This window comes from Eublepharis macularius, chromosome 12 (assembly GCF_028583425.1).
Source record: "Eublepharis macularius isolate TG4126 chromosome 12, MPM_Emac_v1.0, whole genome shotgun sequence".
In the NCBI taxonomy this organism is placed as follows: Eukaryota; Metazoa; Chordata; class Lepidosauria; order Squamata; family Eublepharidae; genus Eublepharis; species Eublepharis macularius.
In genome coordinates this window covers 26,723,818-26,740,467 of record NC_072801.1, presented here as the reverse complement: position 1 = coordinate 26,740,467, position 16,650 = coordinate 26,723,818, and the positions used below count along the sequence as shown (strand labels likewise).

Genomic DNA, 16,650 nt, shown 5'->3' with positions numbered 1-16,650 from the left:
GGATGTCAATCAGTAGCTTTCAGCTACGATGGAGAAAGCTCCATTCTTATAGAAAATATATCACCGAATACCAGATTGGGGGGGCGGGGGGGGCTTTAATCTCTAGCCTTGCTTACAAGCTTTCCGGAGCATTTCGTTTTCCAGTTTGGGGAACAGAATGCTGGATTAGATAGACTTCTGGCTGAATCCCGTAGAACTGTTCTTATGTTCTAAGTATCCAGATATATTTCTGATATACAGACCTCCTGAAATATAAGACTCTATAAGCATTTGGCATAAGACACATTCCTTCCTCTAGAATGGCTGATTTCCAAAACTGCTTGCCTGTCAGAATTTCCTAGGATCTGTGATGAAAGGGTAAGAAAACTTCCTATGCACCTGAATTTGTGAGGCATGAGACACACCTAAGCATTTTGAAAATGCTTGATATTTCAATAATCCTTGTGCAGCAAATGTATGCATGATTATTTGGGAATAACATAGCATGATTCACTTCTCAGTAAACCTAAGTTAACGACTGTTTTCTCTACAAGGGAGGAACAGCTTATGACTTTACTGACTGAACTAGTCAAGCCTGACCCTTCACCCAGTGTCAGAGGGCACTTTACACAGCCCCATGACTACATGATGCAGAAGAGAAATAGCAAATAGCCAAATTATCTTTCACAGATTTTTCCCCAAGCATCCCTGGAACCTAATAGGCATTAATACATGCCAGTTTGTTGAAGGCAAAGAACTGCCTATTCCACCACACCCAGCTACAGCAGCCATGATTTTCAGTTAGTTTTTAGGCAACTACCCTAGGTCAACTTAAAACAAATTTCACTCACAAAAAGCAACGTAAGACGAAGACCTAGTCCATCACCGTATTGCACACAGTGGTCTTGCATCTCTAACAAACAGCCAAGGTCTTTCCCTGATGTTGCCTCCTAGAACTGGTTATTTTTCAACTGGCCAATTTCACCCAGAGTCTAAACATGTTTGGCCCATTTTTCCTCCACAGAGCTCAATGCTGTGTACAGTCTTTCACTTCTCACTTCAACCCAACCACACTGAGAGGTATGCCAGGCCAAGTGTCTTCCAGCTTGCTACATTCTGAAAGTGCAATGCAGTGTCTTAAAATGGTGCTCCAAATTAAATGGGCAGCAGGGCTCTTTAAAAATTGATCCTTAAAGGTACACATTTTAAAACACATGTGCTTTTTAAAGAGGCATCCCTCTTCTCAACCACCAAAGGGAATGTCTATCCTGAGCTGATGCTGGTTGTGATACTTGGGGACATCCCTCTTCTCAACTACCTAAAGCGCAGATGTGCAGCCTATATATATACCTTTTTTTAAAAGGTATATATACTAAATATACTTAAAAAAAAATTTGATTTACAGACGATTTGAGATATAGATGGAAATACAATAACCAGTTGGTAAAGGGAAGGGCTAAGAAGCCCTTTCGTCCCATATAAATCTTTGAGACGCTTCTCAGAAAGGGAAATCAGAGAGGAGAACCATTGCCAATCACCCACATGAGAAGAAGAGATTTATGCCAGTGTGCAAAAACAATGCTGCAAGGTGCTCCTGTGGGTATTTGTTATGAGATCTTCTAGTAAAGGACTTGCAGCAGCCATTGATTGGGCTCCTGTCAACATGGCAGTCATAAAGTAAACCCGTATAGTTTCATTTATAGAAAATGGGCTTTCTTGTACTGGAAAACAATCACAGTGGCACACTGAAGCATTTATTCCAGCATGAGCATCATCCTGGTCTTTTGTCAATTTCTTGCTCTTAAGTTTGGCTCTTTGATGATAAAAGTCCAAGCCAGGACAGTGCTCTTACCCCACCCTACTTCAAAGTGTAGCATCCATGGATACTTTTTGTAATTTCCCCAAATAGTGAGGCTCACACCTGAAGACTAGGACAGTCCACACAAGAGCCACAATAAGGCAGGAGGTGGACACCTCTCTCTTATCTGGCATGTACATCCACATCAATACACATGCTAAGCACTATAGCATAGGCGGTCTTCTCTCATCCTTCTCCCTCCCACAGACCCCCCTACCATCAGCAACGGCAGAGCTCAAAACCCTCCAGGTCTGGTCCAACACCTGCAAAAAAGGCAACTTCCACATGGCTTCTGCACTCACCCCATAAGCTGAGCAAAGAACCAACTTTTTAAAAGGCATGGCTGTAACTCTTAAAGTGACACCAACAGTCTTGGAAATGGGGCTGATTAACAGCTGCCCACTTCTCTCCGAGGCTACTGAACCAAGAGCTGACTTGTGGAAATAAGAGAGGTCATCACTGAGTCAATCCGGACAGTTGTCACTGCACTGCTCTCTAGGGAAGCAAAGACCATGGAGGTGTGAAGCAGGGGGTGGGGTGGCTGCTATCAACGAGGTTCTTTCAAGGTCCCTGGGTGGTCTGTGGATCTATTTATATATTTCTACTCCAGTCCTCTAAGGAACACACTACACTGCCTCTTCCCAACTGCCCTGTGAGGTAGGTCAGGCTGAAATACTGGACTGCTCCAAGGTCACACAGTAAGCTTCTGTGACAGAGTAGGGATTGGAATCAGTATCTCAAGGCCCAATTCGAAACTCCGATCCCTACATCATGTTCAGTGGCAAGGTACCTGCTTTGAACGTGACAAGCCCCAGCTTCAGTTCCCCAAAGTGCAAAGAAAAGATTTTTTTAAAAAAGCATACACATACAGCCTCCTTCAATACATTTTCTCTTTAATTTGGACATTGATAACTCTGGAAAAGCTGCAGAACCTTTTCTGCATGTCATCTATAAATACTCTTCAATACTCTGATTTACAAGTTAGCTTTATAAAACCCTTTTTTCCATTCGAGCCCAAAGATCCCACATCATACGCAACACTGGCTGTAAGAGAACCCGGCTTGTTAAGTCCACTGCAACCACAATGCAACCACGCTTCACCATCCTTTCCTTTTGATATCCAGCAAAATTTATAAGAGGAGGAAGGGAGAAGAAAAAGAGAAAAAGAACCAAAAAGCCGGGCAAGGAAGAAAAGGTTCTTGTTCTAAAAATCTCAAGGAACACTTGTTTTTTTTAAAAAAAATATTCTGCTATGCCCATTTACTTTAAAAAAAAAAAAAACAGGCATGAGGCACCGGATGGAATCATGAGAATTTGGGTCTGACCCCCAAGATCTCCCCAAATATCACTCCACCAGAAACTGGTTGAGATTTGACTAATTTTGCTTATGAAAGTTTTCTAAAAACAAAGGGAAGAACTAGGTGAACTTCAATAGAGTGACTCTTGACAACCCTGCAAAGATGCTTTCCAAAAAGTCTGGAAGAGCGGGTCACGGGTGGCGGGCTTCACCACTGCAAAGTGTTTCAAAAGCACATTTGGCTTGAAAGGAGTTTGCAGTCTGATGGGAATTAATCTCGCGTATCTGCGCCCTGGCAGGATCTGAAGCGCCACAGGCCCACGGAGCACGTAAGCATGCTTCTTTCCCTCCTCCAGTGGACCCTTCTAGCTCTAGGCTTGCAAATCAAGGAGGCGCTGCTGTTCGGGAAACACAATCCAAATCCCACTCCCAATCCCCCCATTTGGAACTAGCTGCTCCGTTAATTGGATCCTGGTTCAAATTTGCAGAGGGGACTTTGTATGCTGCAAAGCAAAGAGGAGTTGGTAGGGTCAGTGTCAAATCCTCAGCAAAGTGGGTCAGGGTGAGAAATCAAAACTGTTCCAGCTGTTGAAGCTTCTGCACCTCATCCCTGCAACTCCTTCCATGTATTTTATATTGGAGGCGAGGTAACAAGAGCACCCCCGGACCCGGTGCTGATTTAGATGACCAGAATTTCACTTCCTCCTATAACGCTTGCATTTCATTCTTACAGTCAGGAAGGAACTCTTCCCCCCCCCCCCAGTTGTCTCCACTAAAGGTAAGCCAAGCAAATCCAAGATTCCCACTCATAGCGACTACTCATAAGCAAGCGTGAGGTTGCCAGTCATCCTCTGCCACGTTGACAGTGAACCAGGACTCTTAGCTCATCAGTATATCTGAGCCCTACTGTACAGGGTATGTGACCCCCCCGGCCCAAGATATCCCGCAGATTGAGTCTGGAGAGAAAGCAGAAAATATGCCTGCAGTTGTGTTTGCACATTTGCTTTCTGGGATGCCACACTAGAGGATTCTGTCTGACATACTGGAAACCAAAACCACACATAAGGCTGGAAATAATGGAAAAGCAGGAAAACGGATCTAGTGTTAAGAAATCCACAGAAACACCTGATTCACCAAAGGAGATCTCAAGTGGTTGCACCCATGCTCCTCTTTGGATTTGAGAAAACTCCCACCCGGCATCGCAGTAGCCACCACAGCCACAGGGCGGCAGACCAACTTTTCTGAAAGTAGCAAACCATATCAGATCCATCTGGGATTCGCTTCCTAGACACAATCTGCATCTCCAATGCCAGCCAAAGCCCACTTTTTCAAAACAACAGCAGACAAGGATGGAAAGGTAAAATGTCTGCTTTCTTCTCTTGCGGAATTCAAGGTATTTCATGTTCAAGAATCGGTGCCCTGCATGGTTATTCCAAACACATTACTTGAAATAAACATGCTAATGAGCTCTTCACACTCCCATTAACTGGCAATTCAGACCTGCAATGTACAATATTGTCTGCTCCCCCATGCAAGCTTGAACAACAAAACAGTAATTAATGAAGGACTTTTTCAGGTGGAAAGTAAATGACTTTTCAAAGATTCAGCTACTTTAGAGGGCAGCCACCTTGCTGGGACACAATCACACACTGAACCTCTCATCCTACCCAAGCAAATCAAGTTGTGTGGCCAGAGACGTTTTGCAACCTGTACAAATTGTGCACATTTCTCATCTTGTATTCATTCTGACGAGCTACAAGGAGTACTAAAGTCTCCCCCTCCACACACACTCTTATTCAGCAATCTTTTAGACTTCTGACATTTTAACAGATTTCACCCACACCCTTTCAAGTATATCTTTGGACCATGAAATCTATAAACTAGCTTTAAAAAACTGAATTTGCACCCGATGCCACCTTCTGCACTTTTTCTGCGCTCCCTCCTAACTGCAGCATACATACTGTCCCAGCCAGGATTATTGCATCTACTGCCAAACCATGCTGAACAATAACACCATAGTGCAAGGACAGTGTGGCCCACATGCGTAGTAGCCATACCACAGCATAACCTCGACTGCTGTTTATTCTGATGCCAGCAAACACCTCGCCAGGCCTGCTTTAAAGTACCTTGGAATTCTTAGTAAGGTGAATATTTTGTAAAAAGCAGGACACTTTTGTCAAGAGAGGGGTGTGCAGGTTCACAACTTGTGCAACATTCTTGGCTTGATCAACAAGGACATTGGTTGCATCGTCCCCCCACCCCGCACAAACAAAATCAAACAGAAGTCAGCCCAAATTCAGAACAAGCCTCCGCGATGAATGTCATATGAAATACAACAATTTTTTAGACTCTTCCCCCCCGCCCCATGCGCACACAAAATTTGGCACACAAGCCTTGTGTTACTGAAGTCGGAAGTCCTAGCAAAGCAGTTTATTTTTTAAAGGGAAGATTCTTTGTCTGATAAGAATGTAGCAAATACCACATTTTAAAAAAATGTGGCATGAAGAATTGGGGCCTCATGCTGGCTGGTCGATTTTCATACCATTGCTAAATGCCTGCCCAGTGCAAGCAGACATCAATGCTGCTGGATTGTTACAAAGAGATCACCCCCCCCCCCCAATACTGACAGTCACAGCCACCCCCAAACAGTAAAGTATAACAAGGAACAATCTGTGCATTTGCTGTAGTATCGTTGGGATGATATAGCAGAAACAGGCTATAAAAAAAAGAGTTCTCTCTCTTTTCCTCTCCCTAAATATGTCTTTAAAGTTCTTCCTTTAAGCTTTCAAACTCTGCATGAGTAGAAGCACATTCCCGCTTTGACAGACTGTGTTAGGCTATTCCCTTTCAGCACAATGAGGACAACGGCTTGTGCTTCCGCAACCCGCTCCCTGGAGATCCAGCTTTGCTAGCCAATGGGAACAGATGGTCTGATGGGCCCTCCTCCTTTGACCAACTGCCTCCTGTCTCCTTTGGCCAACTGCTGCGCACAAAGCCTCTCAAGTCATGGGAGCTCTAGGTATGAAAGCCACCAATCTCGCTGGGTGGCAGCTCTTAACACAACCCATCACAAGGGCCTGATAGGAAAAAATCCTAAGCAGACAGTTAACGTGTTTTCCTCTAGTCAAAGGGAAATCCAGCTAGGAATAGCCATCTCCTCACCTCAAAAAAGGGGCGGGAGGGGAACGCTTTGAGCGATAAACAGGACTAAATGTGCAACAAGAAAAGTGCTTTGAAAAGGGAGCTTTAAAACCAGGTTAAAGTTATTATAGTTTGCCACGCAGCTGGAGGGAGGATCGGGCTCCAACAGGCCCCGCTGGTCAACATCCACATTCCCACATCAGTCTGGGTTTCTGGCAGGGGGAGAGCCCGGAGTCTCCGGTTCCGACAGGGACGCAGCCGTTGTCTCACTGAGGATGCTCCCTCCCTGGCCCCCCTCTGGCCTTCTCTTGGTGCTGCTCTGTGATTGCCATCACCGGAATTCATAAATGGGCGCACTGTACTCAGGGACATGAGTCAAATTCAGGGATTGATACCTGAGAGTGAGGAAAGAAAAAAAAAGCATTTCAAGTGAAACAACCCCTTCCCTATTTTGCTTCGCACTGGACTTCTGACTTTCAAATGTGTTGTCTTCTTGGAAACCGATTTGTCTGTCATGATTCTTTGGGAATTGTAAAGGACTTGGTAGCTTGGTCCGGATGCACTCCCAGTTTACCCCCAAGCTAGGCTTGTGAAGCCCCACCTGCACAGCCTAGAACGCATTCTGCACTTCCCTCACAGTTGTGTGCTGTATAGAAAGATCAGTAGGGGTGGCAGGCAAGGGTCTCTCGAGAACACTTCTGCCCTATTACTGATTCTTTGCAGCTAGGAACATCAGAGTTCCTTGCTAAAGATTGCTGTTTTAAAGGAAATCAAAGAGACGGGGCAATATCATTCCAAACCCAAACATGCAAAGGAGGCCATAGTTCAGTGGCAGAGCACCTGCTTTTGCATGCAGAAAGTCCTGAGTTCAAATCCCAGCATTTCTAGTTAGAAGGATCATATAGCTGGTGATATGCAAAGACTCTGCCTGAGACCCTTGGAAGTTGCTGCCAGTCAGAGTAGACAAGAATGACCTGGATAGACCAAGGTTTCTCTGACTGCATATAAAGCAGCTTCATGTGTCCAAAGCTCAAGAAATACCCCAAATGCCTTCCATTCCCACTTTGATTCTAATCTCAATCCATAGTCTTCACTCTCTGAAGGCAAGAAATTCATTTCTACACACATTTTCTTTGCATCTTGGGGGTTGGAATTTGCTCTGTTTCACGTGTACCAGACAAGGTTCAAGAGAGAAGCACAAGGGGCAGGAAAAAGCTCTGATACAGCTGGCAAGCAGAAGGGGGGGGGGGAGAGCAAGCAAGAGGAGCAAGACAGTTGACCTGCAGAGCAAAAAGAGAAATCATCCTGGCCACGGGAGAGGCAGAGGTTGAATTCTTACCATTCTGAACTCCTGTGATAATAATAGCCCTCTATAGATGCCACAGATTTCTGGAAGCATATGTAATAAAACCCAGCAAAGGAAGCGCCGCTGATGTCTTTGATGGTGTGATCGGGGACCAGGAACTGTTCCTGCACAAACAATTTCTTTTTTAAAAGATGGCTAATAAGACCACAAAAAGGCAGAAGAGGGCTGAGGGCAGGGGTTGACTTGTCTGCTCCTCACTGCGGGGGATATGGAATTACTTTAAGCCTCTTTGGATCAAAGAGGGCATGAGAGTAATGTTGCACTGTGTTGTGCCTGATGCTGAGACTGTCCAAGCAATTTTACCTTCTCTTCCAGGAGTTATAGAAAAGGGCACCATGAGAAGGAGCTCCAGAGTGGGGCCCTTTCAGTAGCAACCCTCCCTTTGTAGACCAGTTTGGAGGAAACTGAGCACTCTCAGCTTATCCTGCTTATCATCATTATCTACTTCATTTGTAGCCCACCTTTCTTGCTGGGACTCAAGGCAGATTACAGAATAAAATGCAATGCATATTTGAAATATGCAATGCATATTTTATTTTAGGGTGTACAAGATCCAGTGACTAATGCCACAGGACTAGGATTGCCCAGGGCTATTAAGGTCTAATAAGGCAACTCTATATTTCCTGGAGTGAGGCAGGAGGAGATAAATGTGGGCAGCCAGGGTTGCAACTTGTGTTCTGCAGATCTCTCTAGATCACGGATGGGAAACCATAGCCACAGCTCAACCTTTATTCACTCCTAAGCTGCCCTCTCAATCTGGTATCCTCTGCAAGGCTCCCCCACCCCATGGTAACATATGCCTTTACCTTCCATCTCATGAAGACAAAGTCGTCGTTCTTCAGATCCTCGTAGTCAAAGTCATCTGAGTTAAATGTTTTTGCATACTGGTAAAAGGCTGGGAATTTTCCCTGGAAGCAAAAACATGCCATGCTTCAGACAACAGGGGGGAAAAGAGTGCTGGTTTTGTCCAGGAAAGTTCAAAGCCTTGTCCAGGACAGCATCCCCAGCCAGCCCATGGGCATTCACCTCCCTCCTCCATAGATCCTTTCCCAACGGGACACAGAAGCCCATGTCCTCTCTGATCTGCCACCCACTCAAAAAGGTGGCTTTCCCCACAATGGAAGCTTGTATGGGGAAAGGGTGGGGGTGGGGAGAGAAACACTAGAAAGAGAAAACCAGTTTACCTAAAAGCTGTTAGTAAGATAAGTAAGGCAGCATTCACAGAGCATGCCCAGCTGCTGAGCCGCCACCTATACAAAGCACTTATGAAAGAGGTTTGGGCCCAAGTAGGGCTTCAACCAAACTCCTTGGGAGGAGAGAAGAGTTCTCTTGCTGAAATGAGATGCCCACTGTACCACTTTAGATTGCAGGGGTGGGAGTTGCATAATGGAATGTCCCATCAAACAGACACATTCCAGACCACAGAGAATTTCCATGCCAGGAAGAAAGCAAGGTTAGACAAACATTTCCCTACACTGGAAGGGTCTTTTTTCTTTTTTAAATGGAGCAGCAATCCCACTCATCCACCTTGGCCAGCTGAAAATGGTACAGCCCCTGCAAAGGGAGAAAACAAGCCACACTGGGGGTACTTACCCAATGTTTACGGTCAACATCTTCGTCCGCATCCCACTTCCGCGTTAAAAAGGGGTGCTTTTTACTGATTATTTCCCCTTCAAAGAACGTTGTGAGGGTCGGATATTCCTGTAGGAGAGCAAAGTCAGAACATCACATCCACTAAAGAACTCAGACCAGACAAATGTGCCTCTTTTGTACCTGCTAGTGGCACTCTTGGCATCCCTGTGCCACATGCCCTGTGCTTACCTCTGTAAGGCCTTTTATCTTCAAGTAGCCACAGAGATAGGAGTTTTCCATGTCCACATGCTGGAAAAGAAAGAAAAGTCCTCCCATAACCATGCATGCCTGAGGCAACCAAGTATCCCAACAGGGCAGGATGCTAAAAATTAGATCACCCCACCCACGTACACCAGCTGAAGCTCCTCGAAAGAATGTCAGAGTAGAAAAATAAGGAAGGAACAAGGGATTAAAGGAGGCTTCGGGAACTGCAAGGAGCCCTGCAGGTTCAGACTGAGCTTACTATCTTATTTCCAATAATAACTAGCCAGAGGTCTCTTGCCAGCATGGGGTACAGATACCAGTCCCCCACTGTTTGCCCTACCATTCATTGATTGTTCATCAAGATTCAGTCCAGCTGTCATGACAAAATAAGCGGCATGTGCCAAGCCCTTTAAATGTAGTATGCTGTTCTGATCCCCCATGTAGAGAAACCCTCTGAAGCGAAGAAACTCAGAAGCCTATCAGACAAATTAAGGTAAAGCTAGAAAAATATTGGTGGTTACTAAGCAATAATAGGTTGCTTTTTAAAGATGCCCCTGCCCTGCGTCCATCAGAAATGTTTTATAGGCATTCCAAATTGTACTGGATGCAATGAGAGACAAAGGAAAGCAGATGCTATTCAGGTGCAATATTCTGGACAGGGTAGATTTCCAGGCCTGCTCCGATATGCCATAGCACCTCACATCTTGCTCCCCAGAGCCTCTCAAGGGGCATAACACCATGTTTGTTTGTTTTCCAAAAAGGAAGAATGAGCAGAGGACACTGCCTTGAGCATCTGCAGCAGCAACCTCAGGGTTAGGAAACTGACTCATTCACCTGCCTTGCAAGCAACCACTCTGTCCACACACTTGCTGCTCATCCAGATGGTTCACAAAAACCTGACGGAGGAGGCAACACCCTACAACAACACATCCCGTCCCGCCAGCAATTTCAGAGGCTCTTCTCGCCTCTGCAGCCACACAGCTGGCTTCCAGTTTCTTGTGTTTGAGGCTTCCCTGCATTAAATGTGCCTGCTCCCTCATCTCTGTCTCTCATTTCCCCCATTCTGTGTAGTTTATTTTATCTGAAATGTTTTTATGCTGCCTTTCCACCCAAGAAGGGTCTCCAAGGCAGCAAACATCAAATACTAAAACAGTTCAACACTAAAAACATTTAAAACAAAGTATACACATAATTCAACAAAAACAATTCAATAAACTCATATAAACATACATAACATCAAAAACCAGGGAGAAGGCCTGTAAAAGTTACTGGGCATATGCCAAACAGAACAAAAAAAGTTAATCTTCTTTTAGTATAATTTGTATTTCTGTTCCATTTTTGTTTTGTATCCTTTTATTGTTTAGAAAATAAAAAAATATATACCAAAAAAAATGAACAAAAAAGTTTTCACTCACTGACAGAAGGTAACAATAGAGGGAGACAAAGGAAGCTGCCTGGGGAGACAGGCAAGTCAGCTTAGAGAAGCTGGGTTTAAAAAAATAATAATTCTGACCAAAAAATTGGAAAAGCATTGAAAAACACTCTAAAGAAACATTTTCCATTCAGAAAAAGAAAAATGCTTGTTATGGCATGGTTTTTCACATGCAAAATGTATAGCACAAAAAAGTCTGAGGCCTTTTTCAGTTTTTCTCATGAAAAAAATTGGGAAATTTGGGGGAGTGCTAAAAATAACTCCAGTACAGGCATAACCAACCTTTTCAAGAACTTTTGTGTTTAAATGTAAATAATTTTGGCAACTATTAATGTACTATAATGTGTTTAAGGATAATACAGTATTAAAGAGTTCAGTATTTTCAAAGTTCAAAGCTGAGCTGAAAATCCAAACGTATTGCAAGTTCTAACTACTGAGACTCTATGAGAGAGTCTCTTCTCAGATAATATTTTTGTTTACCACAGAATTTGTTTTTATCTTTAACTTTTTCCCCAAGACCAATGCACTATAGTGGCATAGGGTGCAGCAATCCACAGCTCTTTTTCAAGTGCTGGGCATAGTTGCAATTTTTTGTACAGAAAACGAAGATGTTCATACTTGTGAATTTCATAAATCTTTCACATAGTACAATTTTATATGCTAACCAAGTTATAAATGATACATTTTATGTCATTAAATCAGTGTAGGAATATTAACATTGGTAAGAAATTAAGTACTGAATATATTTCAATTCTTATCTGAAAGAAAACTGGGAGAGACAATTTTTCAATGGCTTCAAAACATCCAGAAATTTTACATCTCTAGTTAAGTTGCAGGGTCAGCCACAGTAACTGGATGTGAGCCCACCAAGGAAGACTGGGTTGCTATACAGAGGAGGGAAATAGCAAATCACCTTCACTCATCTCTTGCCTTGCACACCACAAGGATAGCATCACCATGAGTTGGTTGCAACTAAAAGAACATTCATTCATTTAGTTGTGCTCTGTGTGCTGTTAGTATTCTCTAGATCTAGAATAGCCTGTCCAGTTCTGGTGGGCACTTCCCAATATTTTACTCCTACACATTAATTGTTATTTATTTGCATTATTTATAGTCCAGTCCTCTTTTCTCACTGAGACTCAAAGTGGATTGCACAGTGTGAGTCAGTACAGTCAATTTCAAAGACATGTCAAACATAGTTTCAGGTTGGTAGCATTGGTTTATACTAGAAGAGCATGTCCAGTAGCACCTTAAAGACCAACTAGACTTTCAGGGTATGAGTTTCCGAGAAACAGGGCTCTGAAAGGTCTAGTTGGATTTTAAGGTGCTACTGGACCCAAGTGTTGCTCTTCAATAAATATATAATAGGGTATATGCATGCAAGAGTTTGCAAAGATCTAAAAGCAGCAAAAATCGAATATAGAGTTGAAGAAATGCCAAAACAAATCATAAGCAATTCTGACATATCAAACGGCATAAGAACTACCCAGCAGAATCATACTTATAGCAATAGTAATAAAGCCTGTCATCTACCATGCATACTATGGTCCCTCCCTGTCCCGTTACTGATGCATCTCTTTGAGATCACTTTGTTACAGTACAGCCCTCCCATCTGAGTAAAAAGCCCTCTTGAATAATTCAGTTTTGCATAATTTGCAGAAAGCCAGAAGAGTGGGTGCTTTCCTAACCTCTTCAGGTAGACCATTCCATAAAGTGGGGACTACCACAGAGAATGCAACAGGCACCTGTTGATTTTGCCCATGCACAAGGTGGTACCTGCAGAAGGCCCTGTTCAGATGAGTGAAGCTGCAGCGATGGAACATAGGGAGAGAGGTGGTCCCATAGATACGATGGACCAAGGCCACGAAGAGCTTCAGATGTGATAGCCAGTATCTTGAACTGAGCCCACTAACTGATAGGTAGTCAATGGAGTGAGTAATATTCATGCTTCTCCTAGTAATACTGTCCACATAAATCTGTTTGTGGCACCTTGATAACCTGGATGGAGATGGGAGCAATTATCTTCTAGTACAAAGACTCTCCCACATGATTACCTGAAGAAAATTCTCACATCCCATATACGAGCAACTCTACATTAAGTCTCACATAAGCATATCAATCCCTGCCCCAATCTCCTTAAATAGTTCCTGTTCTAGAGGCAGAGATGAATTTGGCCCTCAGCACCATCTGCCAGCCAATCCAAAGTGGATGCAGAAGTGAAAGGTGCTACGCTGTTGCAGGAGGATGCAAGCAAGCATTTGCCTTCATGCCAAATGTTGGATGGGATGCAATCAGAGACAGTTAAGAGGCAGTGGATGCTATTCACGTCTCTTGACACTAAGCCCATGGTGTGATTTGTGGGCAGTTAGATGGCACGTGGTTCGAGTTCTGGAACTGAAAGGGCAGCCTGTGCCTGGCTGTGGGATGCCCAGGAACACCTAAGCCCCTTTTAACTCTTTGTAGAGGAAAAGCAAGGTACATGTGCAAATTAAGAACACGAAGAATGCTTTGCAGGGACAGGCAGAATAATCAGTGCCCAACAGAAGGACACAGAAGAGATTGGCTTACCCTCATTCAGCCCCAACAGTTGATAGGAAGACGTGCTCTGCCACAGCTGTTGCTTCTGCTTCTTCCCCTGCCCACCCCCAGCACTGCACACACCTATCCAACGGTACAACCTGTGCCATCCCCAAGTACAAAGCCTTCTATTTACATAACAAACAACTGGGTACTTTACAACAGACAGCCCAAAGATGACAGTGCAAGTTTAGTCAGTAGCTACCACACAATTTTTGGCCCAATGACTCACTTGACATCAGCAAGGGAGTTACATCCCTACACTGGGATTCTCCCCCTTCCTTTGTAGAAATAGTAACTACCATAGGGAGAGAAAATAGGCTGAATGGTGTGGACAGGCAGCAAAATAAGGAAGGTCCTGTGAGGTCTGCATTCAAGCCTGAAACTTCCTTCTCCCCACCCCCCACTAAAATCAGGATTCTCTTAAAGTGAGCTTTCTCCTGCAGCTTACATGAGTGGCAACCCTTGAAAATAGGATGCTGGTCTCAAAGGACCCTGGCCTGATACAAAGCAGAGCTTTTCTTATTTTCCAGTAATGCATACAAACTCAAACTATAGCTCAGAAGGGAGAGGGAAAGAAGTCACCTGTCTAATGGAGCGGCCTTCAGACAAAGAGTGCGGATTCCATGACAGCAATTTAATGTTTGTATTCTTGGAGATGCTACTAGGAGTGGACATTATGGAGGCGGGAGATCTCTCCACCCTCACTATCACTGCAAACTAGCAACTGAAATCTGGCAGGAGCACAGTTCCTTAATAAGCATTTAGGACAACGATGTTATGATTGTATAATGTTTTCTTTACAGCATGTCTTTAAAAAACCCAAAGTTAAAACAGACATTCAAACATTTTTCCTCAATAGAAAAATAAATCAACAAGGAAAAAAATCCAAACAATTAACTCTCCCCAGACGCATACTACTTAACATGTAAAGCAATCAAGACTCATGATTTTAACAAGTGCGGGAGGGGTGGAGCTGGCCAGGGTAGCAGGAAGGAACTGAGGGCATGTTGATGGTAGATTGCCCTGGGCAGGAAACCCAGGGAAGAAGAGGAATATATCAGAGGTGGAACAGCAGATCCAGAGCAGCAGCAATGGGGCTACCGATGAGGTGGAAATGGGGCGTATACCCAAGAAAAGAGCAGTAAACATGAGACAAAAATCAAAGCAAGGGTGTAGTGCTTCACTGATCCAGGGCTGTGAGAAGCAGAAAGGGGAATTATAGCAGAGACAGGAGTACCAAACCCAGTGTACTGGAACTGGATAGAGATGAAGGCACGCAAGGCATGTCAAGCTTCAGGAAATCATTTGGGAACCCCGCCCCCCCCCCCGCAACAATCTGAGATAACAGCAAGATTTGGAAAACAGAACAGGTGTGAAGCAGGGTACCCAGAAGGCAACAAGACTTGATGCGGGGGAAAGGAGATACAAAAAGGTTACTGGATCTAAGGGAAGGAGCAAGAACATGGGCATATCCAAGATAAGAGGTGCATAACTGGATTACATATCCAGAATTTATACACCCTGCAGGGAGACGAAATATCAGGCTGAGAATAGTGAGAAGATTATCTAGGGAGAAATTTGGAAAGGAGAAAACCACTGGCATAACATCTGGGGTGGAAACAGGGTGCTTCCAAGGTAGGAGCCTCAAATGCGGAGAAGAAGGGAATAGGAGGAAAAGGTTACAAGACACATCTAATGGAGTGCCAGTGGGAGAGAACTGATAAGTAACCCACTTCCCCATATCTATAGCAGGATCGGGGATATATCCAGGGAGACTCAGAACTGGGTTACACAGTCGCAGCTTAAATGCCCGCAGGAAAAGGCATCACATCCAGGACTGAGAGGAGAAGAAAACCCAGGAAATATCCAGGGTGGAAACAAGGGTGCATTTGAGATGCACCACTGAATGTGGAGCAACAGAGTAGGGTTATGAGAGATGTGCAGCCCTGAATATAAATCCCCGCTAGCACCTCAGAAACAGAGGAAGGGAAAAGAAAAAGAAACATCTGGAGGGATACACCCAGCACAGGATATACAATACGCATACATATCAAGTGTAGAAACTACATATTAATGAATACACACACACAAGTACATATATGTACACAAGCAGCTTAACTGTCTCGCAGAGAAGAGCATACCATCCAGGGCAGGGGGAAGAGAAACAGGATAGGAAATTGGGGTACATTTGAATGAGTTGGGGGATGGCACTGAGAATGTGTTGCAGGCAGAGTATCATACCCAAACTGTAAATCATACATGCATGCATACACGCATACACACACACACAAACTTATAATGGCCTTCTGACATTTACAAGAAGCTGCTATTAATAACATAGATATACATGTTATCAAGTGTTTGTATGCAAATACACACGCATACACATTAGTGTAGTAAACGTTAGGTCGTTCTAAAATTGTTTGTTGTATTCAGCGTGACACTGCTCAAGGCCTGTTGGCCAAATGAACAGTATCATTAAAGTTAACGCACACCCACACGAACACGTAGACAGACACAGACATAGACAGATAGACATACACAAATATATCCACGCACATTTTCGTATGTGTGTGCATGCGTATCCGTGTATCCATGCACACGCAATGCTTAAACATCTCGCAGGGAAAAGCAGAGTAATATCCGGAGTTGGATCGGAGGGGGGCTCCCGAGGTGGGCCCTGCTGCGAGGAACCTAACCCTGCTCCCCATTCCTCCCTCCCTCCGTAGGCTCTGACCTGCACAACCACCTCGACCTCGTAGGCGTTGCCCTTGGAGCGCTGCTGCCCGCGGAACTTGGCGCCGCTGTAAAGACGGCTGGTGCTGACTCCAGGCTGCGCCGTGTTGATGGGCGGCGGCGGCTCGAGGCGGGCGGCGGACGAGGCGGCGCCCGGCGGAGGGAGGGGCGGCGGCGGGGGGCAGCAGCAGGCGCTCCGCACCGGCATGGCGGGCGGGTCCCCCGGAGCCAGCGCGACGCCCACCCCGGCGGCCTTCTCGAGCAAGCGACCGGCCTCCTTCCTTCCTTCCTTCCCTCCCCAGCCGGAGCGTCTCCCCCTCAGAGGCCGCCGCGGCGTCACCTCCTCCGGCGCGCCTCCCGATTGGACCACTGTCTCCATGCTTGTCTCCGATTGGACTCGCTTTGTGTCACGTGAGACCGGGAAG

General features: G+C 44.8%; 1 protein-coding gene across 1 annotated transcript; it reads right to left on the bottom strand.

Moving 5' to 3' along the window:
* Positions 1–2,713: 2,713 nt before the first annotated feature.
* On the bottom strand, positions 2,714–16,511 carry GID4 (GID complex subunit 4 homolog). The gene is made up of 6 exons (XM_054995509.1): positions 16,227–16,511; positions 9,463–9,522; positions 9,235–9,342; positions 8,448–8,549; positions 7,615–7,745; positions 2,714–6,670 (listed from the first exon to the last, which is right to left on the bottom strand). Exons 1-6 carry the CDS (start codon positions 16,431–16,433, stop codon positions 6,607–6,609), a joined length of 672 nt encoding a protein of 223 aa, XP_054851484.1. The 5' UTR covers positions 16,434–16,511; the 3' UTR covers positions 2,714–6,606.
* Between the last annotated feature and the right edge of the window lie 139 nt (positions 16,512–16,650).

Coding starts and splice junctions, on each gene's coding strand:
- GID4 (XM_054995509.1), bottom strand. CDS start 16,433: ATGCCGGTGCGGAGCGCCTGCTGCTGCCCCCCGCCGCCGCCCCTCCCT. Junction 9,523..16,226: donor AGGTCGAGGTGGTTGTGCAG/GTCAGAGCCTAC, acceptor TTTCTTTTCCAG/CATGTGGACATGGAAAACTC. Junction 9,343..9,462: donor AGATAAAAGGCCTTACAGAG/GTAAGCACAGGG, acceptor GCTCTCCTACAG/GAATATCCGACCCTCACAAC.